The 23,734-nt window shown below is 41.3% G+C and overlaps 3 protein-coding genes across 4 annotated transcripts in view; 2 read left to right on the top strand and 1 right to left on the bottom strand.

Annotated features, from left to right (window-relative positions):
• The first annotated feature begins 231 nt into the window (after window positions 1–231).
• cox7b (cytochrome c oxidase subunit 7B) lies at window positions 232–2,910 on the top strand. The gene is made up of 3 exons (XM_008401955.2): window positions 232–381; window positions 1,677–1,792; window positions 2,730–2,910. The coding sequence occupies exons 1-3, from the start codon at window positions 345–347 to the stop codon at window positions 2,808–2,810; spliced, it is 234 nt and encodes a 77-aa protein (XP_008400177.1). The 5' UTR covers window positions 232–344; the 3' UTR covers window positions 2,811–2,910.
• Window positions 2,911–5,202: 2,292 nt separating this feature from the next.
• pgk1 (phosphoglycerate kinase 1) lies at window positions 5,203–15,481 on the top strand. Of its 2 annotated transcripts, XM_008401957.3 has the most exons (11): window positions 5,205–5,379; window positions 6,932–6,982; window positions 7,069–7,224; window positions 9,492–9,636; window positions 10,978–11,081; window positions 11,587–11,706; window positions 12,287–12,401; window positions 13,639–13,818; window positions 13,890–14,067; window positions 14,520–14,618; window positions 15,089–15,481. In XM_008401957.3, the coding sequence occupies exons 1-11, from the start codon at window positions 5,315–5,317 to the stop codon at window positions 15,127–15,129; spliced, it is 1,254 nt and encodes a 417-aa protein (XP_008400179.1). In that variant the 5' UTR covers window positions 5,205–5,314; the 3' UTR covers window positions 15,130–15,481. The 2 variants fall into 2 exon arrangements, with proteins under 2 accessions (XP_081471549.1, XP_008400179.1); XM_081615423.1 differs by lacking the exon at window positions 11,587–11,706 and having other exon boundaries at window positions 5,203–5,379.
• Window positions 15,482–16,305: 824 nt separating this feature from the next.
• The window catches only part of LOC145554816 (uncharacterized), a 12,183-nt gene continuing 4,754 nt past the window's right edge, over window positions 16,306–23,734 (bottom strand). Inside the window, exons 4-12 of the mRNA XM_081615439.1 lie at window positions 22,821–22,864; window positions 22,330–22,357; window positions 19,698–19,729; window positions 19,540–19,578; window positions 19,430–19,466; window positions 18,680–18,729; window positions 17,025–17,081; window positions 16,906–16,950; window positions 16,306–16,473 (exon numbers count right to left, since the gene is read on the bottom strand). Of these exons, the coding sequence (XP_081471565.1) occupies window positions 16,433–16,473; window positions 16,906–16,950; window positions 17,025–17,081; window positions 18,680–18,729; window positions 19,430–19,466; window positions 19,540–19,578; window positions 19,698–19,729; window positions 22,330–22,357; window positions 22,821–22,864 (373 nt within the window). The 3' untranslated portion in view covers window positions 16,306–16,432. The remainder of the gene's footprint in view (window positions 16,474–16,905; window positions 16,951–17,024; window positions 17,082–18,679; window positions 18,730–19,429; window positions 19,467–19,539; window positions 19,579–19,697; window positions 19,730–22,329; window positions 22,358–22,820; window positions 22,865–23,734) is intronic.

Below are 23,734 nucleotides of genomic sequence, written 5' to 3'. Positions count from 1 at the left end.
GCTTACAATACTTTTAACTGTTAGTTTTTCTCTACGCATGCGTATTGTAAAAGTCCCAGTCATGCGGCATTGAAGGAACCAGCTCGAACGGAAATATTTTAAAGTACAAAAAAAAAGTTTTTGTACATGCCGTTTAATTATGACTGTTTTATTCATTTTATCTCATTGACATACTATATGGATGGGATTTAATACATACTTATTTAAGTTGTAGACTGTACAGTTTTAGAGCTCCTTCTTCCGTTATAACTACGGTACGTGAACGCCTCAGCTTCCGGTAGATCTGCCTCAGACGGCCATATTGGACTTTTTCAAGGGTATCTGAAGACGCTAAGCCAGACGACATGTACCGGTTTGCGAAGACTGTAGCTATCCTCGGAGGTAAGGAGACTGTTTTCCTTTGTAATTTATGTCCTATTTTATGTTATTAGACCAAAGATCAGTTCATTATCAGTCAAGAGGAGGGAGTAATAAGGTTTTTGGTCGTTTGACCGGCCCCCTACGTGCCTGCCGTTAGCTAGCCACTATTAGCATGCCCCAAGGAATCCTGATACATTCACACATTATGTGTTTTACTACATAAAACACATAAGCCCGGGGTTCTGGTAATTCAGAATATAACACCGTGTACTAAGTGTTTTCCGGCTCGTTGTAATTAAGATTACAGTTAATTGAAAGTGTCATAAAACACAAACATTGTTGATCCACTGAAATCAAATCAGGACAGAGAAGCTCACTAACTTTTCCTAAACAATCTACTGTAAAATACACCATTTATTTAAAAAGTGGGGTTGTAGTTTCTTACAGGACTGCACTTCAACTTTTACAAATGAAAAATTGTTTCCATGAAATATAAATGTTGTCATTTTCAGGGAAAAACTTTTGGATGACGGTCTTTCACACTAAAGACCGTCATATGCAAACTTATTTTAAATCCGTGATTTATTCTTGTTTTATTCGCAGAATTCATATTATCTTTATGTTACTGTGTTTTTCTATTATCCAGACATATATACTGTTCTACATTGTTCATTTAAATCTGTAAAAGGTTTTTCTGCTTCTCTTTAATATGTTCCTTTTCATTTGAAGACGAGTTAAACCTATGAAACTTTTTAAAGTTTAGTGAGTCATTATTTTAGTTTTATTGTTGAAATAACTACATTGACTTTTTTATCCACAATAAACGTTGATGCTGACATTTTGGTTGGAGTTGGGGTCAGTTTTAGGTTTCTAAAGGTCATTTATGCTCCATGAGACCCAACAGATCTTTATTTCTGTAGTGGATGATGCATAGCCTCCAGGACTAAACCGAGGCGGTGTCTCTGTCTGTCTGTCTGTCTCTCTGTCTGTCTCTCTCTCTCTCTCTCTCTCTCTGTCTCTCTGTGTCTCTGTCTGTCTCTCTCTCTGTCTGTCTGTCTGTCTCTCTCTGTCTCTCTCTCTCTGTCTGTCTCTCTCTGTCTCTCTCTCTCTGTCTCTCTGTCTGTCTCTCTCTCTCTCTCTCTCTCTCTGTCTCTCTGTGTCTCTGTCTGTCTCTCTCTCTGTCTGTCTGTCTGTCTCTCTCTGTCTCTCTCTCTCTGTCTGTCTCTCTGTCTGTCTCTGTCTCTCTGTCTGTCTCTGTCTCTCTCTCTGTCTCTCTCTCTCTGTCTCTCTCTCTGTCTGTCTCTGTCTCTCTGCAGGCCGAACCGGGCGGCAGCTGAGGCATGGATCCACCGCGCCTCAGGACTTCCACTCCAAGTACGGCATGGGAGTTCTGGTCAGTGGCTCCGTCTTCTGCACCGCCGTCTGGGCGTATGTAAGTCACAACAGAAGCTTTTATGAAAATATGCAAATGAGACAGATTCTGATTGGTCCTCTAAATAAACTAATGTTGAATATCAATTTAAAGGATTAAAAACTGGAGGAAGGTTAAAGACGGGAAGAAAGCAAAAGCCTTAGTTTGAAAGAATGTGACTAGTTTTCATCTTGATTTTACCCAAACGTTTTGTGGAGTTTATGTAATATTTGGTGGTGATGATTTTCCTGTCAATATTCATCTATTGACAGGAAATATTTATTGAGTTCATAGATCTCTGTGCAGATGCTGAAAAATGTGGATTTTTATTAAAAATGTATTATTCTTGTTTTGAAGAAACTTATGGAAAATGTTTTGACCTTCACTGCATAAATTTTCTCCTTATAAAATAATACAAACCGTCAGTCGTGCATTATTTCACAGTGACAGTTTTAGGATTTTATTTTTGCTCTGATGATATAATATTCATGTGTTCATGTTAGACGTGACACCAACTTCACCTGTGCAACACGCCTTCAGTTGTTAATTATGACCGCTAGAGGGCAGCAAAAGCTTGTTTTCTGTCACACATTGCATCAAATTGTGGCAAAACTCATATTCAAAATAAAAACGTAAGAAAAACTGGATTTTATTTTGCATTGAATGTAAATCAAAGATCTGCATGGTGCCACGTTGAGCTTAAGCTTTCGATTGTACTGCTTTACGTGTGTCATGTTCTTTTATAACTTTTATCTTTAAAGCATACAAATGAAGAAGAAACATTATTTATCCTGGACATCAACACAGAATGTCCTGAATATACCTGGAAAATTACAAAATGATCCCAGTCAATGATCTGAAATGTGTTTAAATATTTGGTCTGAAGCCTCAGCTGATTGTCAGACTTTATCCCAACTGGTGTTCGTTTAGTGACCTTTTGTGGCTGGTGGCTGTGCAGGTTCTGACCCAGACGGGAATCGTGTGGAACCTGTCTCCAGTCAAGAGGATGACGCCCAAACCATGGAGAGACGCAGAGTGAGGAGCAGCGAGCGTCTGGATGGACAAACATGATCTGTGTTCACATGGAAATTTCTCTTTATCCAACAAACTATTTTGTTCAAATAAATTGATTCCACTTCTCTGCTGTTTGAAGGTTGTTTCCAGGACAGAACAGAAATCTTCCTGCTTATATCAGCGACTTACAGAATATTTTCAACGTTCAGGAATAAAAATCTGTTAAAGAATATAACCTTGTTTTTATTTTTATTATTTTCCGTTGGCTCTTTGGATAAACAATCCGGCTGGAAACTATTGATGTTTCTTATTAAACATTAAATTCAACTGACAGTTTAATATGAAGCAAAAACCTGCCAAAATAATTAGAAACATCTAAACATGTTGCAGTGAGACTGACAGATGCAGGAATATTTGTTTCTGCTTCAGCGTAACAGTTTAACTGGTAGCTGATGTCACAAAATGTAGTTTAACGGGTTAAAACTGGGTTTATTTTATAAAAGCATGTTTAATGTAGAAATGCCAAGATGTAATGGCATCCATGATTTATCAAGTTTATTAACTCTGGTTGTATATTTAAAATACTGCAACTCACATGAGATAAAAATGTTTTTTATGAATCTAAAATGGGGATTCTGATTGAGTCACGGAAAACATTATTTAAAGCTTATTTGTAAGATTTGCTCAATATTAATCGATCAGTTTTTGCTCAAAGCTGATTATTTGCAAGGCATATTAATTTAATAAATTTTGAACCAGACAATTATGCAGTCGGATATGGAGGACCAAAACAGACATAAGAAAATATATAAATATATTGATAAGAAAAGCATAAATATATATTTAGTTTTTTCTTACATGAGTTTCCGTCAGTAAAAATAGATATTTTGCTTTGTCTTTTTTTGCTTCTCCATTTTCTGCTCGCTGTTTTTCCGTTAGCAGTTTTTCTGCTGCATCGTTATGCTAATGAGGAGAGCTGTCCAGCTCTGCTATTGGCCAATGGAGCTTTGGAACCAACGTCACTGCGTCAGACGTTGTTTAGCTCCAGTCGCTCGCGGCCATCTTTACAGGCCACAGACCAAAACAAACTTTATCCCGGTGGTTTTATTGTGTTACCAACTGCAGTGAAGTTAGTTTCGAGTTGGATTTTCCAATATCCGCCGAGAAAGCGGCGTTTAGCTCAAAGTTGATCTGATTTATGAGTGATAATTTCAGCCAGTCGTTCTCCGGCTCCCTCCTCAAGCCTCGGAGGTTCACTTCACTGCAGTCGGTAACACAATAAAACCACCGGGATAAAGTTTGTTTTGGTCTGTGGCCTGTAAAGATGGCCGCGAGCGACTGGACCTAAACGCCCCACAACGTCTGACGCAGTGACGTTGGTTCCAAAGCTCCATTGGCCAATAGGAGACAGAGAAGGCAGCTCCTCATTAGCATAATGAGGAGCTGCAGAAAAACAGCGCGCAGAAAATGGAGAAGCAAAAAAAGACAAAGCAAAATATCTATTTTTACTGACGGAAACTCATGTGTAAGAAAAAGGAAAAACTAAATATATATTTATGCTTTTATTATCAAAATATATATTTATGAGGCTGCACAGTGGTGAAGTGGGTAGAGCTGTTGCCTTGCAGCAAGAAGGTTCTGGGGTTCGATTCCCGGTCGTTCTGCATGGAGTCTCCATGTTCTCCCTGCATGGTGGGTTTTCTCCAGGTACTCCGGTTTCCTCCCACAGTCCAAAAACAAGACTGTCAGGTTAATTGGCCTCTCTAAATTGCCCCTAGGTGTGAGTGTGTGTGTGTGTGTGCATGGTTGTGTGTCTCTGTGTTGCCCTGCGACAGACTGGCGACCTGTCCAGGTGACCCGTCCAGGTGACCCCGCCTCCCGCCCGGAACGTTAGCTGCAGATGGGCACCAGCAACCCTCCCGACCCCACTGAGGGACAAGGGTGAAAGAAAATGGATGGATATTTATGCTTTTAATTCTTATCAAAATATATATTTCTTTTTATTTCTTATTATGTTGGATATATATTTTTTCTTTTTTATATGTATTTATTCTTTTTCTTATGTCAGATATATATTTATTCTTTTATTTATATATTTATTCTTATATTTCTTATGTCGGTTTTGGTCCTCCATAATCGGAGGCTTATTCTAAAGCAAACCGGCCACAGCTACAATTCTTAATTCATATGTACTATAACATTTAATTTACCTTTAGTATTTTTGAACTAATTACACATGAAGATATGCCGTTTTTATTTATTTATTTTATAAAGATCTGCTGGTAAGGTTACCAGAAACAACGAAGAATTCCGTCAGGAGACGTTCATCCCTCTAATCCAATCAGAACACACCAGTTCTAACCGTATTGGCCAATCAGATGTCGGGGGAGAGATTTGTCCCGCCCCCACGCTCTTCCCTTGCTGTGCTCTGAGGTCACCACTGACATTCGGCAGCTAACTCTCCAGCGGCCGGAAGCGGAGAAGAGCCCGTCAGGACGGTGAACGACAGAACCAACCGAACCAGCCAACATGTCGCTCTCCAACAAACTCACTCTGGACAAGGTGGACGTCAATGGGAAGCGGGTCGTTATGAGGTGGGCAGTTTAATGTCGCCTGTAGCCGCAGCAACTCGAACAGCAGCTAATGGGGAGGGAGCCGTGGGTTAGCTGGTGTCCATCAGTCCGGCGGTAATGTCTGTCCGGTCGGTATGTCGGGGCTCTAAAGTGATGCTTCACTGTAGCCGAGCAGAGTCACAGGAAGTGAATCGGTGTGTCGTCACGTTTTCCGTTACGTGCTTGAGAGGAGAAGCTGAATGGATGAAACCTGCGGTAACATGCTGCTGGCTGCCATTTAGCGTCAGAAACGCTCCGGGTGGAAGGATACGGAAGAAGATTAGGGCCATTTAAAATGTCAAAATTCATTAAATTCAACCAGTTTCAAGTTTTTCCAAAAGATCTGCTGCCATCATCGGTCTTTTTTTGCGTGCGTAGCTCTGAAGGGACACATTTCTTTCTTAGTTAATTAATAAAGGCATTAAAATGAACATCTCTCCTTTTTTGTCCATAAACCTAACGGCACCTCCCTCAAAGTTCAGTGGATGCATAGAGACAGAAATCTGAGTACAACTCAGGGTTGCAGCTTCCTGGCTCTTTATTTTATGTCATATAATCTATATTTATGTGATGTCAGAACCAGATGGGCAGAAAAGAGCCCAAAGATGGCTCAGTGCCTTCCTCTGAGGAGTGGCACCCTCTACATGTGCTTCTTGCTCCGTTTTATTGGTTAAATGTCTTTTACTGGATCTGTTGGCGAGTGAAACCGACACCATGTGTGAAAATGTCAGAGGGCCATGAGGGTTTGCTCGGTATAGGACAAGGTTCACGTAAAGCCAGCGCTGCTCGGCATTAAAAGGTCATTTTCAGTGGATTCCAGGCCAGGAGCAGCTGCCACATGGCTGCTGCTCCTGGATTGCTGGGTTTGGGGAACCCGGCGGGCCTGACTGAGGCAGCAAGCCAGGCTGCTGCAGAAACCTGCAGCGGTGGACCGAGACGGGGCCAGAAACCTGAAAACGGAGTGCAGGAGTTTATTTTGCTCTTAGGTTGAGGAAAGCATGGATGAATATTTCCAGCTTGGTTTTATCAGCCAGTTTTAGTTAGGGTTAGGGTTAGTTAGAGCAGAGTAGTGGTCTAGTCCTGTTGATGGTGAAAATCAGGCATTTTGTGGAGTAAGTATTTCACTAAATGTGACTTTTTGTTACTCCACTTTAACTTGGCCTCAAGTAAAGTGTGTCAGCAGTAAAGTAAGAAATACTGCCCCTTGCAGGTGGGAGTTGGCATTACGTAAACTATGTTTTTGACCATTTTTATGGAAAATTTGCATTAAACTTAGTTGTGCAGGGATCTGTAGATTCTGCATGGATTTCCACTGTGGTGAAAAACTGTAGAGTTTGATGCTGTTGGGTGTCTGGAGTCCAGAGGGCCACTTGAAAGTCCTTGGCGGGCCGGGTTTGGCCCCAGGCCTCGAGTTTGGCACATGATTCAGAAGCAGAGGAGCGAGCTGAAACACTTGATTAAAACATTTTCTGTTCATGTAAATGCAGATGAAATGTGTCAAAACGATGTAATTACAGTAGCTGTTCTGTTCCAGAGTCGACTTCAACGTTCCCATGAAGGACAAACGCATCACCAACAACCAGAGGTTAAACTCTTTCTTCATTTCAATTCAGATGTTAACCAAAGTGACCCGTAATGAGACGACCGGCTGTTGGTCTGAACTGTTCCCAGGATCAAGGCGGCAGTGCCGAGCATCCAGCACTGCCTGGACCGCGGCGCCAAGTCTGTGGTTCTGATGAGCCATCTGGGCCGTCCTGACGGGAACGCCATGCCGGAGAAGTATTCACTGGAGCCGGTCGCTGCTGAGCTCAAGACTCTGCTGGCAAAGTGAGAGCTCCACCTGTATGGCAAGCCGTTTTGACATAAATTCGGTTTCGTCTGACTCTCCGTAATTACATACCAGATGCCGGATAGTCAAAACTACATTTTGACTATGTGTAATGGTAATTTAAGAGATCTGTATTTACATTCTGACTAGTGAGAATATTAATTCAATATATCTACGATTACATTTTGACGAGTCAAACTTTCTTTAATATATCTCAAATGACGTCACTGGATCTGTCATTTGACGGGACACATATCCGTAATTATGATTTAAGATATCATGAACTAGTCAAAATGATAATTTTAATGTCTGAATTAAGAATGACATGAAGCCCCTTTGAGGTGTCCAAACAGCTGCCTGCAGAATTTTATATTTCCTGCATAAAATTGTCAGTAAATGCTACAAATTAGAAAAAGCTCGACAATGTTGGAAATGTGGAGATAGAAAAACTTCATAAACTATAAGACTGATTCTGATATCTGCAAAGAATTTCCTGTTTATTCATTTCCGACGAACCGAATGCACTTAAAAACAGGAAAAGCTAAAACTGCTTTTGTCAAACCATTTTCAACATGAAGTGACGCATTTTCAAACATCTTTTTTCAAACATCTTTTTTCAAACATCTTTTTTCAAACATCTTTTTTCAAACATTTTCTATTTTTCATTGTTTTATTAAACTTTCAAATTGCTACGCAAGTCAGGGACGTTTTGACTGGACAGAATATCCAAGACACCAGTGATGTCATTCTGACTGGTCGGGATGTCGATTCAAGATATCTTAAATAGAAAAGCTGTGAAATTTAAGATATCTCCAATTCATTTAGACATAATAAGAATTTCGACTAGTCAAAATTACAATTCAAGATCTCTAATTTAGTTTTGTCTAGTCAAAACTACATATCTGCTATCCAAAAAGACATTTAAGATGTCTTGAATTTACTTTGACTAGTCATAATTTAATTGTAGATATCTGAAATGTGTATGTCAGATAGTCAGTAATTCATTTTAGATATCTTGAATTAAAGTCTTTATACAAGTCAATGGTAAATTTGACGTCATTTCGACTAGTCAGAATAGTTATTTTATCTTAAATCGCTAAAACATCTTGTCACAAAACAATTTGAGATATGTGGAATGTAAGGGCGGTAAAACCGAATTTATAACGGCTTGCCATAGTAAAACCTTCTTTTTATTGTAACTGAACACGTGTAGAAGCTAAGCCCCGCCCCCAAAGACGGGCGGGGCTTAGCCGTCTTTGGGGGCGGCTAAGCCCCGCCCGTCTCTAGGCGTGGCATAGAGACGGAGGGGCGTGGCCTATAGACTGAGGGGCGTGGCCTATATGGTGAAGCACTGTTGCTAACTTGCCAATTTTGTTGCTGTATTTAGCAACTGTTAAGACTCCTAGTGACTTTTTTTTTTTTTAAGTGACTAGTGACAAATTTAGCAACTTTTTTTCTTTTCAGTTTTCGGAAACTTGGGCAGCAACATGTGAAGTTGCTGACCTCTGCAGAAACTGTCCTGAGTGACAATGAGCTGCTTTTTTCTGCTGTAAGGAAAACTTTGATGATATTCTGCTATTCCCATAAAAACAATTCTGCAAATGATGAGTTTCCTTTAAAGAAACACAAATCAGACGTGAATAAATGCAAAAACTATCAAAGACATTTTGTTGGGATTTTTTCCCCAAAATTGCTTTTTCTGTTGAGCAAACTTATCTTTGTAATTTCAGTTTAGTTTCCACCGACGGCGGGAAAATGAAATCCTGCAGGGATTTGATCTGTTTACAAATTATTTTCAAACCTTTTCTAGTTCTTCTGAACTTCTTAAGGCAGAATAAAGTTTATGATTCTCCTAAAAGTTGGAATAAATTGGATCTAATATTAAAATGGCTGAACTTTGACCCCTTAAGAAACTCCAAATGGTCCAGTTCTTGTAGGACTGATGTTTGTTCTGACGTTTCTCAGATTGGTCCAAAGTCGGTAACCTGCAGGGAGACCCAGCAGGGGAGCTGATGGTTGAGTGGCGTTCCTCAGGGTCGTGACCTTCCGTAGGACTGATGGTTGTGTGTGGCGTTCCTCAGGGACGTGACCTTCCTGAAGGACTGATGGTTGTGTGTGGCGTTCCTCAGGGTCGTGACCTTCCGTAGGACTGATGGTTGTGTGGCGTTCCTCAGGGTCGTGACCTTCCGTAGGACTGATGGTTGTGTGGCGTTCCTCAGGGTCGTGACCTTCCGTAGGACTGATGGTTGTGTGTGGCGTTCCTCAGGGACGTGACCTTCCTGAAGGACTGCGTGGGTCCGGAGGTGGAGGCGGCCTGCTCCAGCCCGGCTGCCGGCTCCGTCATCCTGCTGGAGAATCTCCGCTTCCACGTTGCTGAGGAGGGAAAGGGCAAAGACCCGGCTGGGAACAAGGTCAGTGGAGCGTTCTACTGGTCAAACTGGTTCAATGTTGAGTTGAACACATCGTTAACGGGTTCATCTCGGAGTTGACCGGTCCATCGTTAACGGTTTGCCCCCTCCTGCCGGGCGGTGAAACCTCAGCGTCATGGAAGAGCTGCGGTTACAGTAAATCCTACATTTCATCTAAAATATAAATAAAAGCTGATCCCTGTAAACTAACTCAAATATTCTATAGAAAAAATGATCAGAAGTGGAAATAACGGAATAATAATTCACTTTATTGATCCCGCAGGTGAAACCTTCCTCTTCTCTTCTGATCCATGTCGGTGTTCAAATATAAACCCAAACTAACAAAGTATCTCATCCAACAAAACATGTCCACACAGTTTCTCCCTCATAAACACGATTTGGCGCCGTGACATCCAAACGACACAGGAAGTGATTCAGTCACATGGTCTGCCTTAAACTACCGGTTCTCAGCGTGGGCGGTACCGCCCCCCAGGGGGCGTCCAGAGGACAGCAGGGGGCGCTGGAGGACATTTTTACAAAAGGGGGGCGCTGGGATGCCTTTGGGGGGCGTTTGGTCGAAGGTAAACTTTACACCTTAAATCCACAACAATGCCAGTTTAGACTTTGAGCAACTTGGTGAAACTGTATTGTGTAACATTAAATCATGCTTGGCTGCAACTGTATCGATGGCAGCTCTTCTTCTATTCAGTGTTTGTAGCTTCTGTTAGCTTCTGTTAGCTTCTTGGCGCAGCTCCGTTCTCCTGCTACTGGTAGCTAAAATCACGATACCCTCACTGAGTATCCCTCTGAAAAATGAACCCATTTAAATAAAGAAATCCCTCCATGGCTGATACCGCGATAGAGAGCGTTCATTTTATAGTGTTAACACGGAGCTGGAAGTGGTCCGGGATGAGGGGGACCTGGATAAAGGCTGGGGGGCGCTGGGCCAAACAGGGTGAGAAACACTGCCTTAAAGGGACGGGCGCGGGTGCTGTGGTGGCGCGGGGGCAAAGCACGACCCATGTACTGAGGCCCTAGTCCTCATGCCGGTGGTCGCAGGTTTGATTCCCGACCTGGTGACATTTGCCGCATGTCTCCCCGTCTCTCATGACCCTCTTTCCTGTCAAACTACTTTCAAATGAAGGCCGCTAGAGCCAACACAGCTCCGACACGGGGTTGGTCCGTTCCCTCGGTGGATGTGCTGAGGCCCGTCAGCACCTGGCTTTGCTTTCAGGTTCACTGAGCGACGCTCTGAGTTTTCTGCCTCCATTTATCCAAGTGAAGATCTGCGTCTGAAACCTGTCTCCTTCTTCTTCATGGTCTTCATCGTCCTCTGACCTTCAGACCAAGGCCACCCAGGAACAGACGGACTCCTTCAGGGCGTCTCTGTCCAAGCTGGGGGACGTTTACGTCAACGACGCGTTTGGGACGGCGCACAGAGCTCACAGGTGAGCCGAGGCTCCGCAGGAAACGCCGCCGTTAGGCTGCGAAGTCGTTTTCCAGGAAATTGAAACATTTTGTTTATCGTTTGAGTTGCAAATCCAGGTGACGTTGCAGGTGAGTGGGCGGAGCTTCCTGTGTCATCACAGGAAGCTCATAATGTGGCCTTCAGTGTCACACCTGAACATGTTTTATGGTGATTTTAGTTTTGGTCGGGTTACGCAGCAGCTTCCATCCACCTAGAAAAAAACTGTAAAGCTGTCATCTTCCAGGCTTTCTGTCGCCATGGTAACCAAGTCCCAGTTTTCTTTGCTGAAACAGGAAAACGTAGCGAATCATTGTGACGACCTGTCTGACCCTCTGACCTCTCCGACCCTCTGACCTGTCTGACCCTCTGACCTGTCTGACCCTCTGACCTCTCTGACCTCTCTGACCCTCTGACCTCTCCGACCCTCTGACCTGTCTGACCCTCTGACCTGTCTGACCTCTCTGACCCTCTGACCTGTCCCCCAGCTCCATGGTGGGGGTGGACCTCCCCCAGAAGGCGGCCGGGTTCCTCATGAAGAAGGAGCTGGATTACTTCGCCATGGCGCTGGAGAAACCTCAGAGGCCGTTCCTGGCCATCCTGGGAGGGTGAGAGGAAGTTCAGCCCCTTGTTCTGTTTCTACTTCCTGTCCGTTTCGGCTGCAGGTTTAAATCCTTCCTCTGTCGGCGGCGGAACGTTTTAACACCAACATTACTGTGAAAGTCTGACTGCAAAGTTCCTGGAGAAGGAAAACAGAATCGGCACCGATCAGTTATCAATATCTGTATCGGTCCGATAGCCCATCTATTCACTCTGATTCTATGCTTTGAGTGAATATAATTGATGGCAGCGTACCGCCACAATAAAAGCCCTGTGCCCTCAGAATTAAGGTTATTAATGTTAAAACAAGGTGAAGTTTAAGCTCTTTATTATTTTAAGCTCTTTATTATGCAGCTTTTCTAGATGATCCAGATTTAAAGCTGTGAATTGATGAGAGCAACAGACGACCTTTGACCTCAGACCTCAGTTTCCCTACGGGGTTAATAATTTTACCTCGGTGTTATAAACACTTATAATGAAGCAGTTAATGTAACTTTATGTTGAAAATTCACCACCGTCTGTGTTTACCGGGCCTCGCTGGTTCTGGACCAGATCTGGGTTCTGACCGGTGGTTTGATTCCCTGGCAGAGCCAAGGTGAAGGACAAGATCCAGCTGATCAACAACATGCTGGACAAGGTGGATGAGATGATCATCGGCGGCGGCATGGCCTTCACTTTCCTCAAGGTTCTCAACAACATGGAGGTCAGAGTCGCTTCCAGAACCAGATTCTGCTGAAACCCGACTCCAGTCCGGAGCAGCAGCAGCACAGAGTCCAGGTTTTACTGAACTTCAGACCAAAACCTCCTCAGCTTTAATCCTCCATGTCCTCCAGTTCACAGCCGACTTTCCTCTTTCATAAAACATCACATCATGTTTAGTGCTGGAGAAAATAAAGTTTATTTAAATAGCAGCAGCAGCGAAGAAAGTTAAATAATCATAAATCTCTTTATTTTAGTGGATGAATATTAATAAAGTTTCATGAAATGATAATTTCAGGATAAACTTTCAGATTTGATGGTCTGGAGCCAGAAGTTTCCATACGCCTCACTCTGATCCTGGTTCCGGCTGCCGCTGGGCCTTTCATTCATTTTTACTTTATTTTGAAATGTGCTGGATGTGACATCATCAGTGATGACCTTCAGACTAGCGTCACTAAGTATCTGCACTGTAAAACAGAAACCAGTGCAGCGTTGATTTAAAACATGAGTCTGGTTCTGATCCGAGAGTCCAGCTCTGGTTCTGTCAGAATAAATCCAGTCAGAAACGACATTATGATCTGCTAGGATTTATTTTTAGTTGGGTGAGTTTTTTGTTTTTGTGTCAGATCTGGCAACCCGCCTGAAGCATGGAGTCCAAATGTCCTGACCGATGATCCTGAAACATCTAATCTGAACAAATGTACCGTTATAGAGCAAATAAGTCAGGATTTGACTAGGACAGATTGTGTTATTGTTGAGTGATGAAACCTCGGTGTGTTTTAGATAAACTGCAGGTCGTGACCTCAGTTCAACAGAATCTGGTTCCTCTGTGTAGATTAGAAACAAACAGAAGTTCAGCAAAAGGAAACGTGAAGCAAGAGGAGGTCAGGGTGGCCGTGTTGCATCATGGGAAATGAGGGCGTAGGTCGGAGCTGAAGAGTTTCTGGTTTGGAAATGAAGTTTGATAAAATATGGAGAACATTGACGGTTGAAGCCTCATAATTAAAGATATTATTAAAGTTAAATCTGATTATTTTTAACTGTTAGTTAAAATCACCAAATGTATATTTTTTTATAAATGGCAGAAACATTTTTAGTTGTTTTTTCTTGTATTTTGTGTTTTTATCATTCAGAACAAAGTCTTATGGGTCGGATTCTGTTTCTTAAAGTGAATATAATTAGATTTTATTTCCTCCTGAGTTTCTGCCTCTGGTTTGTTTTTATCTTTATTTGTGCCTCAGATCGGGACATCTCTGTTCGACGAGGAAGGCGCTGGTATAGTCAAAGACCTGATGGCGAAAGCCGAGAAAAACGGCGTCAGAATCACGCTCCCCGTCGACTTCATGACCGCCGACAAATTTGACGAGAACGCCGCCACCGGCTCCGCCACCGTCGCTGCCGGCATTCCCGCCGGCTGGATGGTAAGGAGAGGCCTCTTCCTCTGACCTTTGACCTTTGGCCTCGGGTGACCCCCGGCTCCTACGGTCCGCAGGGGCTGGACTGCGGCCCGGAGAGTTCCCGGCTGTACGCGGAGGCGGTGGGCCGCGCCAAGCAGATCGTCTGGAACGGGCCGGTCGGCGTCTTTGAGTGGGAAAACTTCGCCAGGGGAACCAAGAGCCTGATGGACAAGGTCGTGGAGGTCACGAGGTCAGGGTGCGTCACCATCATCGGTAAGAACCGCCGTAATGTTGCGACGTTTTAAAAAGTCGTTCAACAAAAAGTCATATTTCAGAATAAAGTGGTAATTTTAAAAATCCTAAAGGAGAAATAAAACGATGCAGAAAGGAAACGGCCGAGTCCCTCTGACCAATCAGATCCTCAAGATCCACTTCATTCTAATATCCACTTCAAACGGCTAAAACTTTGTTCAGTCTGACTTTTGGTTTTTCTTCAGTTTAGCTCATGAAATGATTTAATTGTTGAAGCAGCGTTTTTATTTTAATCTTCACATGTTGGCTGTTTGTTCTGCTTCGTTTTAAATTCAATCAGTGAATAAAATCTGTTTCTGACCAGCAGCTGATTTCTGAGGATTTGATCTCTTGTCTATAAACTTTATCAGAATAAATGAATGTCTAATAAACGGACAAAGCCTTTCCTCTGACGCTGTTCGCTTTCTGTCCAGGTGGGGGCGACACTGCTACCTGCTGCGCTAAGTGGGACACGGAGGACAAAGTTAGCCACGTTAGCACCGGCGGCGGCGCTAGCCTGGAGCTGCTGGAAGGTGAGCGCCACCAACAGGAAGCAGTCGGCAGCATTTAGGAATTTCAAATTAAAACACAAGCAAATAGGGATTATTATGGGTCAGTAAACGCTTATTATTGTTATTTATTATTATTATTATAGTGGTGAATAAATGTCTCCATAGGAACCAACAGCGCCACCAGCTGGTCAGTCGGCGCCGTCAGGAGAAAAACATCAAGTGGAAAATAAATATTAAATAAAACAACAAGCTGATTATTTTGGTCAAACGTTAAAATAAACCAACAAACATTCAAATTATTGAGGAAGTTTAACTATGAATTTTGAAAATGATGTAAAACGAAGCGTAGAATTAGACTGAATAGATCTGACCTGATGGCTCAGGAACTGATACCCAATCTAGAATTTGTTTCAATATCAGGACCAATACAGATATTGATATCAGATCGGTTCATGTCTAATATAAACTCTATAATGTTGATCTGTTCTCAGGTAAAGTCCTGCCTGGTGTGGACGCGCTCAGCAGCGCCTAGACGCCTCACTGGAGAGAGAGAGTGTGTGTGTGTGTGTGTGTGTGTGTGTGTGTGTGTGTGTGTGTGTGTGTGTGTGAGAGAGAGAGGTGCAGATCTCCTGAAGTGTCATCATGACCCCTGACCCCAACCTGCCCCAGCACAGTGTTGACCTTTAACCCTGATTAATTTCCGTCTTCAGACGTTCTCGGCTGCAAAGCAGCAGTCGGGTTTCTCCTTCCTGAGGAGAAACGGGATCAGAGTTTAGGTTCCTGTAGAGCTTCTGTGTTAACGTGGCGATCATAGATGTGGCCAACATAGATGTTACTTCCTGTCTGATCTGTTCTAATAAAACCATCTATGTTTAAAACATAAATTGTGATCATGTCCTCATTGAGCGTCGGCTGAAAATACAAGCAAGTCAAAATATTAGAGAATAAAGTTACATTACAACTTCTCAGAATATTTTGACTTTATTCTCATAATTTTATTTCCTTGTTTGGCAGCATTATTCCTCTGTAATATTCTGTTGAAAAACTGAGTTTTGTCATCGCATCGTTTCCATTAAATAGTTTAAAATCACATGAATGAGTTCATTCAGGCGAGAAATCATTGAAATCATTCCACCGCTTCCTGTTTTCTTCTTTCTGGTTTCCAGCAGTAGAAACTTCCTGTTGATCATGTGACTCGTGTTGAAAACACTTTCCACTGCAGGTTAGCATAAAATACCAATAATGTACCAATTTGAAGGGTTTTTTTTAACACTTTATCATATAAAAACATTTTATCTTTTTCCCCTAAAGTTTCCATCAAGCAAAGTTATTTTAATAATTTAAATTTGTTCATTTATCTGGTCAATGGAAACGCAGCTAATAACTAAAAACAAATCTTTTAACTCGGATTAAAGCATAATTATAAAAGATTGTTTTAATTCTTTAATTCAAAATTGTCTAAACTTGCAAAAACATTGTGGATGTTTAGTTTATTCATGCAGAACCTTTTAAAAGCATGAATTTATTCTGAACATTTCTGTATATTTTATTTAAACGCAGAACGACTCATTTCTGTTGGGTAAAATTTAAAAACTTTTTTTTTTACCTGTAAATTGGGATTAGATTGAAATTAGCAGCTCATCTATAATCTGATGTAATTTCATGAAAATGCAACTTAATGTGAACATTTTCTCTCAAATCAATAAATTTATTAAAGTTGAAACATTTATTTGTTCACCGCTAGGGGGCAGCACCTGCTGGTGTATTTACAAACGGAACATTGTAAATGAACCGGACGTTGCGTAATGAAGTGCTGCCGTTTGGTCGTGATGCGTTCAGGTGCTCTCCCCGTTTTCGTTCACATAGTCCGGCTCATCTGTCGAAGAAAACAAGCGAGGAATCATCTTCAGGCCGAAATGATTCAATAACATGCAATATATTTAAACTATTGTTAATAGTTTAATGTCTGTTTTCTGAAAATCAACTTTTTAGAAAAAGTCTTTAACTTTGTAAGATATAAATAACAATAAAAACATTAAAATAAAGCTGCTTAATTTGGTCTCAACTGTTATTAAAATCCACACTATAATTAAATTCTGTTGTATTTGCTTTTGCTCACCTTGTTGTCCAGGTAAACATTTTATTAAATAATTGTTGCTCTTTATTTTCTACCATCTCTAATCTCTGTCTTTATTATTGTAGTTATTTTACGTTTAAATCGGCAGCATGTTGATCTGCAGCTGCTCCGTTTCTCAGTGTCTCTGGTGTAAATAAAGTGCAGATGATTCATTTAAAGCCGATAACTCACCGTCCGCTTGCTGCTCCAGGAACTCTGTGTTCTCATAATCATCATCTGTTTGGAGGAAAAGCGCCGTGAATGAATGAATGAATGAAACGGTCTGAACTTTAAGGCTGAAGCTGTTTTACCTTCTATCGACAGCGACGGGAAAACGTTCCCGTAAACGCCCGGATTCAGCTCGCCGTCTGGAAACACATTCATGTCGAAAAAGTTCAGCAGCTCATAATTATTCAGCTGAAATCAGTTACCATGGAAACGCATATGGGTTCCATTTGTGTCAAAAATAAGTAGGAGTCGGATGTGTAGATGTTGTTGCTATGAGACTTTGGTTTATGTCTTAGTGCTTTATGGATATGTCGATGCTGCGTATGTTAGATATTGCATATGTCTATATTGCATATGTCTATGTCAGTGTTTCCCAACCCTGGTCCCACTGACCTGCATGTTTTACATGTTCCTCTGCTTCAACACAACATTCAGATGATTGCAATTCAGCCAAACCCTGTTAATCAGCCATCAATTGAAATGGTGCTGAAGAGGGAAACTCTGGTCTGTGTTGCATATGTTACGTTTCTAGCTGCGTCGTTACGTTAAGCAAACACTTTGCAGTTGTTTTTTATGTAACGTCTGATTGGTTCCTGTCGTTGGTCGGCGTTGCTGCTGCCTGTTTGTCGTTATTTCATGTCTGATCAAAGTTGGATATTACAAAAATATTGGTCTTTCAATATTAGTGTTTTCAAAATGCTTAAGATTTCTACTTTGTATTTTATTCAGGGATATAAATGAATGAATGAATCATAAATGATTCATAATAGTTTTGATTCAAAACTATTTAACCCTAACTTTTTTGTCAAGATTTAGTAAATATATTTTTAGTAATTTTTTGTCAAATTTTGTCAAAATGTAGAATATTTCAACAAAAAATTGCTAAAAAATATATATTTACTAAATTATGACAAAATTTGACAAAAACTGCTAAAATAAATGTTAAAAATTGTTATAAAGGAGTAAAAATGAGTGAGCCTCACCTACACACTTTAGTGGAACAATTTTACACTGATTTTGAGTCAATAGGTCACATGACTTGGAAACGGGAAGAAAACATATTTTTTAATATTAGAATATTTAAAATATTGAATATGACTTAAAGATTCAATATAGGGTTGTGTCTCGTGTTACCCTAATTACCACTTTTTGTGTCAGTTGGTCACAAGGCATTTATTAACATGTGTTTGTCAGGAGAGTTTGGTTCAGACATTTGTTGACAGTCGGACAAACCCATACGGGACCCATTTTATCTGCCATCCTTTTCCCATATGGGGCCCACCAAGGTATGCTGGCTGGGATGCAAAATCTAACATATGTATCACCAACATACGCAACATCAACATATCCATAAAGCACTAAGACCATAGACATAAACCAAAGTCTCATAGCAACAACATCTACACATATGACTCCTACTTATTTTTGACACAAATGGAACCCCATAATATGGGGCGCTATCGGTGCTAAAAGTGAGGCTATAGCTTCCTGTATTTTTATTATGAAGTTGCTGCTGATCTGGAAAACCTGATGTAGTGATATGTCAATGTTAGGCTTCCGTAGCCCAGTGCAGACTGATGAGCATGCGCCGCTGTACATCCAGTAGTTGGATAGTTGCACTAAGAAATAAAGCTGAGTTGTACAAGCTGCATACACTGAGTTGTTCATAAAAGATGGCCGTCTGACGCCTGATAAAATCACCAGGAAACAAAGTTTAGTGTGTCATTAACAGACTCACCAGGGAAGCTGCTCTTCTCATTTACGTACAAAGACTCTCCGATAGGCGCTCTGTGAATCAGGAAAACTCTGTTACACACATTTTATACATAAAATTCCTAAATTTAAATGATAGTTTTAATCTCTGGAAAGCAGATGTTGCTTTTTTTAAGTGCATTTAAGTGACGTGGGGAATTTGTGCTGTAAACAAACTGACTGAATTATTTTAATCTCAGCTAAACCTTCTGCTCATCCAGGTGTTCAGGTCTCAGGAGTCCCTCAGGGCTCCGTCCTTTAAGTATTTTCCATAAATTGAACATCCACCTCTGCAGTAAACCAACTCCTCGTCACTACAACAGACTCTCTGCTCAATTTGAGGAGAAATTAGGAGAGAAAATATTGTGATCTTAATAAAATCAGTCGAAATGAAACGTTTCCGATTCTGTTCCAACTTTCAACCAGCAGATAAATGTGATTTTCCTCAGTGTAACATCAACATGCATCATGTTTATTCTTTAAATTAACAGTTGATTTAATGAAACGTTTCATTTCGTCTCCCAGCCTGATCACATGATTTCAGCTTGAAGCCAGAAGGTTCTGGTCTTTGATCCCAAACTATTTAAATGATTTAAATGATTTAAATGAGTGATAAATGATTTAAATGATTTAAATGATTTAAATGAGTGATAAATGATTTAAATGAGTGATAAATGATTTAAATGATTTAAATGATTTAAATGAGTGATAAATGATTTAAATGAGTGATTCTCACACGTAGTCGGGTTCCAGGCTGGAGCTGTTGGTTTGCACTGCAGGAAGAAAATCTTTTATATTTCAGATGTTTGCAGGAAGTCGAATTAAAATACTCAAACTGTGACTTACAGTCTGTAACATTTTCATAGTCCTGCTCTTCGGTTTGATCTGCAGAACAATAATGAATGAATCAGGACTATATTTCCATGAAACCCGCTGACGGTGGCGCAGCGGCGCAGTGGCGCAGCGGCGCAGCGGCGCAGTGGCGCAGTGGCGCAGCGGCTTACCGTCTGGCAGCGCCGGGTCCCCAGCAGCGTCTCTGAAAAACAGTCGCAGTTTGTTGCATCTCATTATTCAGTCAGGAATATTTGTTCCTAATGAGCTTAAATAAAAAGTTTCAACTCATCCGATTTGCCAATTTATCCGATTAATTGGAGGCTGCAGGACGCAAAATAATAAAACTAAAGTCTGAGCGAGTTTATGACACTAGCAAGGAAAAACTAAGTTCAGCCAGGATTCAACTGGCTGACCTGCTCCTTCCTTCAGGGTCAGCATGTCAATAAGGTTTTGGTCTGGACTTTGACTAGACCATGTCAGCACTGAAGGGCAGATTTAGAAGTTCACAGAAAGCTACAGAATTTGGTAAAAGCTGTGATCAGCGCTGAAGTAAATAAAAGAGAGAAGTTCAAATACATGCTGAGAGAGAAACTCCTTCCTAAAGCTGAAAATATATCACAGATTTCAAAAGAAAATAAAAACGGAAGTGTAGGAAATAGCGCCCCCTTCACTTCCGGAGTGCAATGGTCCCATTTCCAAACAAGGTCTGAGACTGACAGCGGTCCGTCCCGCCCCTTCCTGTTTGCTGCAGCGAGGTCCTTCTCGGGAGCTTCGCTTCAATACTATTGGATACAGAAGCTCAGAGAGGACAAACCTGGAGGATTGTTGAAAAGCAGAAACTGAAAGTGAAAGCAGCGTCGGTTCAAAGGTTTCATTTTATTCTTCTGAATATTGACAGTGTGGTAATTACCACTGTTAGCACCGAGGCCATCAGTGTGGGTGAGATATTGATTCCTCAATGATTTCATTTTACTAATTAAATATACATTTTGAGAAGTATGTGAATCAATTAGCTCTCCTGTTGCCATGGTTACCATATCAACTCAGTGCCATTTAAAACTTATTTATCTTGAGTTTATTTCCAGTTAGCAACTATTGGTGGGCAATAAATGGTACATATTAATAAGTTAAATTAACCAATCACAAACTAAATCAGCTGTCTTCTCCAAATCACAAAAGCAATAAAACCATAAACATTTTTATAAAACAACAACCTAAAATAAAAGCCTCTCTGATCTGTGTTTCCATTTTTATCTCTGTTGAGATGATTTGACTTGAACTGCGGCTTATAAACCAAAATGGCTGCTGTGCTGTTCTACATTTAGCAGTTTAAGTTCTGATGCTCAGCTGGAGGAGAACCAGCGACTGTCGCCTCATCAACGCAGAGAAAACGTTTCAAACAAAATGGCTTCCTTCAAACCATCCTGAGCATAAAAACATGCTAACTGAGAATCTCCAGACATGTTTGGTTGAGACATTTTTTAGGAAACAAAATCTGGGCGGTTTATGATGTGGGCAGTTACCCAGGGCTGCATCAGAAAGGGGCGGGGCATCTAGTTAAATCTAACCTGCTGCCTGTGTAGTGGAGTTAGCTTCCCTTAGTCTCTGCTGCTTACACTACAAAGAAACTCTGATGATTTATTGCCTTTTATTTGGTTGGAGAGCAGCAGGAGGCGGGGCTTGTATAGAGCAGCAGGAGGCGGGGCTTGTATAGAGCAGCAGGAGGCGGGGCTTGTATAGAGCAGCAGGAGGCGGGGCTTGTATAGAGCAGCAGGAGGCGGGGCTTGTATAGAGCAGCAGGAGGCGGGGCTTGTATAGAGCAGCAGGAGGCGGGGCTTGTATAGAGCAGCAGGAGGCGGGGCTTGTATAGAGCAGCAGGAGGCGGGGCTTGTATAGAGCAGCAGGAGGCGGGGCTTGTATAGAGCAGCAGGAGGCGGGGCTTGTAAAGAGCAGCAGGAGGCGGGGCTTGTATAGAGCAGCAGGAGGCGGGGCTTGTATAGAGCAGCAGGAGGCGGGGCTTGTATAGAGCAGCAGGAGGCGGGGCTTGTATAGAGCAGCAGGAGGCGGGGCTTGTATAGAGCTCCATTCCTGAAAAAAACACGGCTGCATATATTTTTATATTTCCTGCTAACAAAGTTAGGAATAATGATAAATCCCAGATTAATCAGGGATTAATCCAATTAAATGCTTTAGTTGACTCAGAGCAGCGATTTTACCCTCCATTGGTTAACTCAGCGCACTGCAAAAAAATCTCACCAAGATTTGGTCTAATCTCTACTGTAAGTATGTCAATTCACTTTAAATGAGACAAAAATTATTTACAGATAACTTTTCAGCAAGAAATAAGAGCTTGTTTTGAGTTAATAATTCCTTAATATTGAATTAAAAAGTCAGATTATTTTATTAATATGAAAAAAATGTTGTAAGTGAAATAATGTGCCAGTGGAACTGGAACCTTTTAAATCAACTTTAAGAACATATTTCTTGTTGAAAAGTTATTAGTAAATTTGCTTTTTTTAAAGTGTACTAAGATATTTACACCAGAAACTAAACAAAAATAGTTGGTAGGATTTTGTTTTTGCAGTGTAACTTTATGCCTCGTCCTTCAGTCAAATATACATTTTTGGCATTTTTTGTTTTTATTAGACATGAAAAAAATCTGAATCAAATTTTTTATAGTTGATTCAAATTTCTGAAGGTTTCAAAAGAAAAACGTTGAAATGAAAGAAACGTCTGTCCGTCTTTCTGCTTTAAACGTACAACAGGCACACTGTAAAAACTGAAACCAAGCCTCGTACGTACGTTGAAGACATCTGATTGGCTCTGGTGACTGAAAAACAGGAGAAGAGAAAATATGAAAACTAGAAACACGATTATCTGAACTTTTAACGCGGAGAGAAAAACGAGTCAGAAAAATACAGCAATAAACATTCAATGAGTCTATCGATCGATCAGTTTATCAGTCTATCGATCGATCAGTTTATCAGTCTATCGATCGATCAGTTTATCAGTCTATCGATCGATCAGTTTATCAGTCTATCGATCGATCAGTTTCAGTCTATCGATCGATCAGTTTCAGTCTATCGATCGATCAGTTTATCAGTCTATCGATCGATCAGTTTATCAGTCTATCGATCGATCAGTTTCAGTCTCGTTCTTGACGCCTCGGTTCTACAGGAAGCTGCTTTTCCTCAGTCAGTCAAGTTTCAAACCAAAGTTCATCAGGTCAAATTTAAATCAGTTTCATTACAGCATCAAACACTTAAAAATGTTACGTTGTTTTTAGTTTTTACCTGTTTTTGATCTCACCACTGCGAATTTACTGCCCCCACGCTGGCTGCCAACAAAGAATTACGACGTCAGAAACAAATCTAATAAATGTTCCAACTGATTTTCTGTTTCTACTTAAAATAAAGTTTAAATGTTTCAGATCAAACCAACATCTGATGGCAGAAATCTCTTCATTTGGCTCATCAACGCATCACAATGTGTCAGGTTCCTATCAGTCAATATTGATAATTATTGATTAATTTTTTTGTTTTAAATATCTGAAATAAAACCAAAGCGTGTCACGGCCTTTGCTGATATACTTCAGACTGCCACCAATGAAAATAACTTTTATTTTTTCAGAGGACGAATCTGTGAACCGACGAGGTCAAAGTGGAACTTTCTGGAAGAGCGTCCCGTCACTTCTGCTGAAAAACATGGCGGTGGCAGTATGATGATCTGGGAACTGGAAGGAAACATGAAACCAGAAAATCCTGAACATGGTGGAAGTGCAGCCAACATGGCTGAACTAGAACAAACATGGCGGAAGTGAAACCAACATGGCGGAAGTGAAACCAACATGGCGGAAGTAGAACCAACATGGCTGAACTAGAACAAACATGGCGGAAGTAGAACCAACATGGCTGAACTAGAACCAACATGGCTGAACTAGAACAAACATGGCGGAAGTGAAACCAACATGGCGGAAGTGAAACCAACATGGCGGAAGTAGAACCAACATGGCTGAACTAGAACCAACATGGCCAAAGTGAAACCAACATGGCGGAAGTAGAACCAACATGGCTGAACTAGAACCAACATGGCCGAACTGGATCCAACATGGCCAAAGTGAAACCAACATGGCGGAAGTGAAACCAACATGGCGGAAGTGAAACCAACATGGCGGAAGTAGAACCAACATGGCTGAACTAGAACCAAC

This window comes from Poecilia reticulata, chromosome 14 (assembly GCF_904066995.2).
Source record: "Poecilia reticulata chromosome 14, P_reticulata-male-v2, whole genome shotgun sequence".
NCBI lineage: Eukaryota > Metazoa > Chordata > Actinopteri > Cyprinodontiformes > Poeciliidae > Poecilia > Poecilia reticulata.
Note: the sequence above shows the minus strand (reverse complement) of the source record. Positions and strands in the feature narration are given on the sequence as shown.

Coding starts and splice junctions, on each gene's coding strand:
- pgk1 (XM_008401957.3), top strand. CDS start 5,315: ATGTCGCTCTCCAACAAACTCACTCTGGACAAGGTGGACGTCAATGGG. Junction 7,225..9,491: donor CTCAAGACTCTGCTGGCAAA/GTGAGAGCTCCA, acceptor GGCGTTCCTCAG/GGACGTGACCTTCCTGAAGG. Junction 11,707..12,286: donor TTCCTGGCCATCCTGGGAGG/GTGAGAGGAAGT, acceptor ATTCCCTGGCAG/AGCCAAGGTGAAGGACAAGA.
- cox7b (XM_008401955.2), top strand. CDS start 345: ATGTACCGGTTTGCGAAGACTGTAGCTATCCTCGGAG. Junction 382..1,676: donor GACTGTAGCTATCCTCGGAG/GTAAGGAGACTG, acceptor GTCTCTCTGCAG/GCCGAACCGGGCGGCAGCTG. Junction 1,793..2,729: donor GCACCGCCGTCTGGGCGTAT/GTAAGTCACAAC, acceptor GTGGCTGTGCAG/GTTCTGACCCAGACGGGAAT.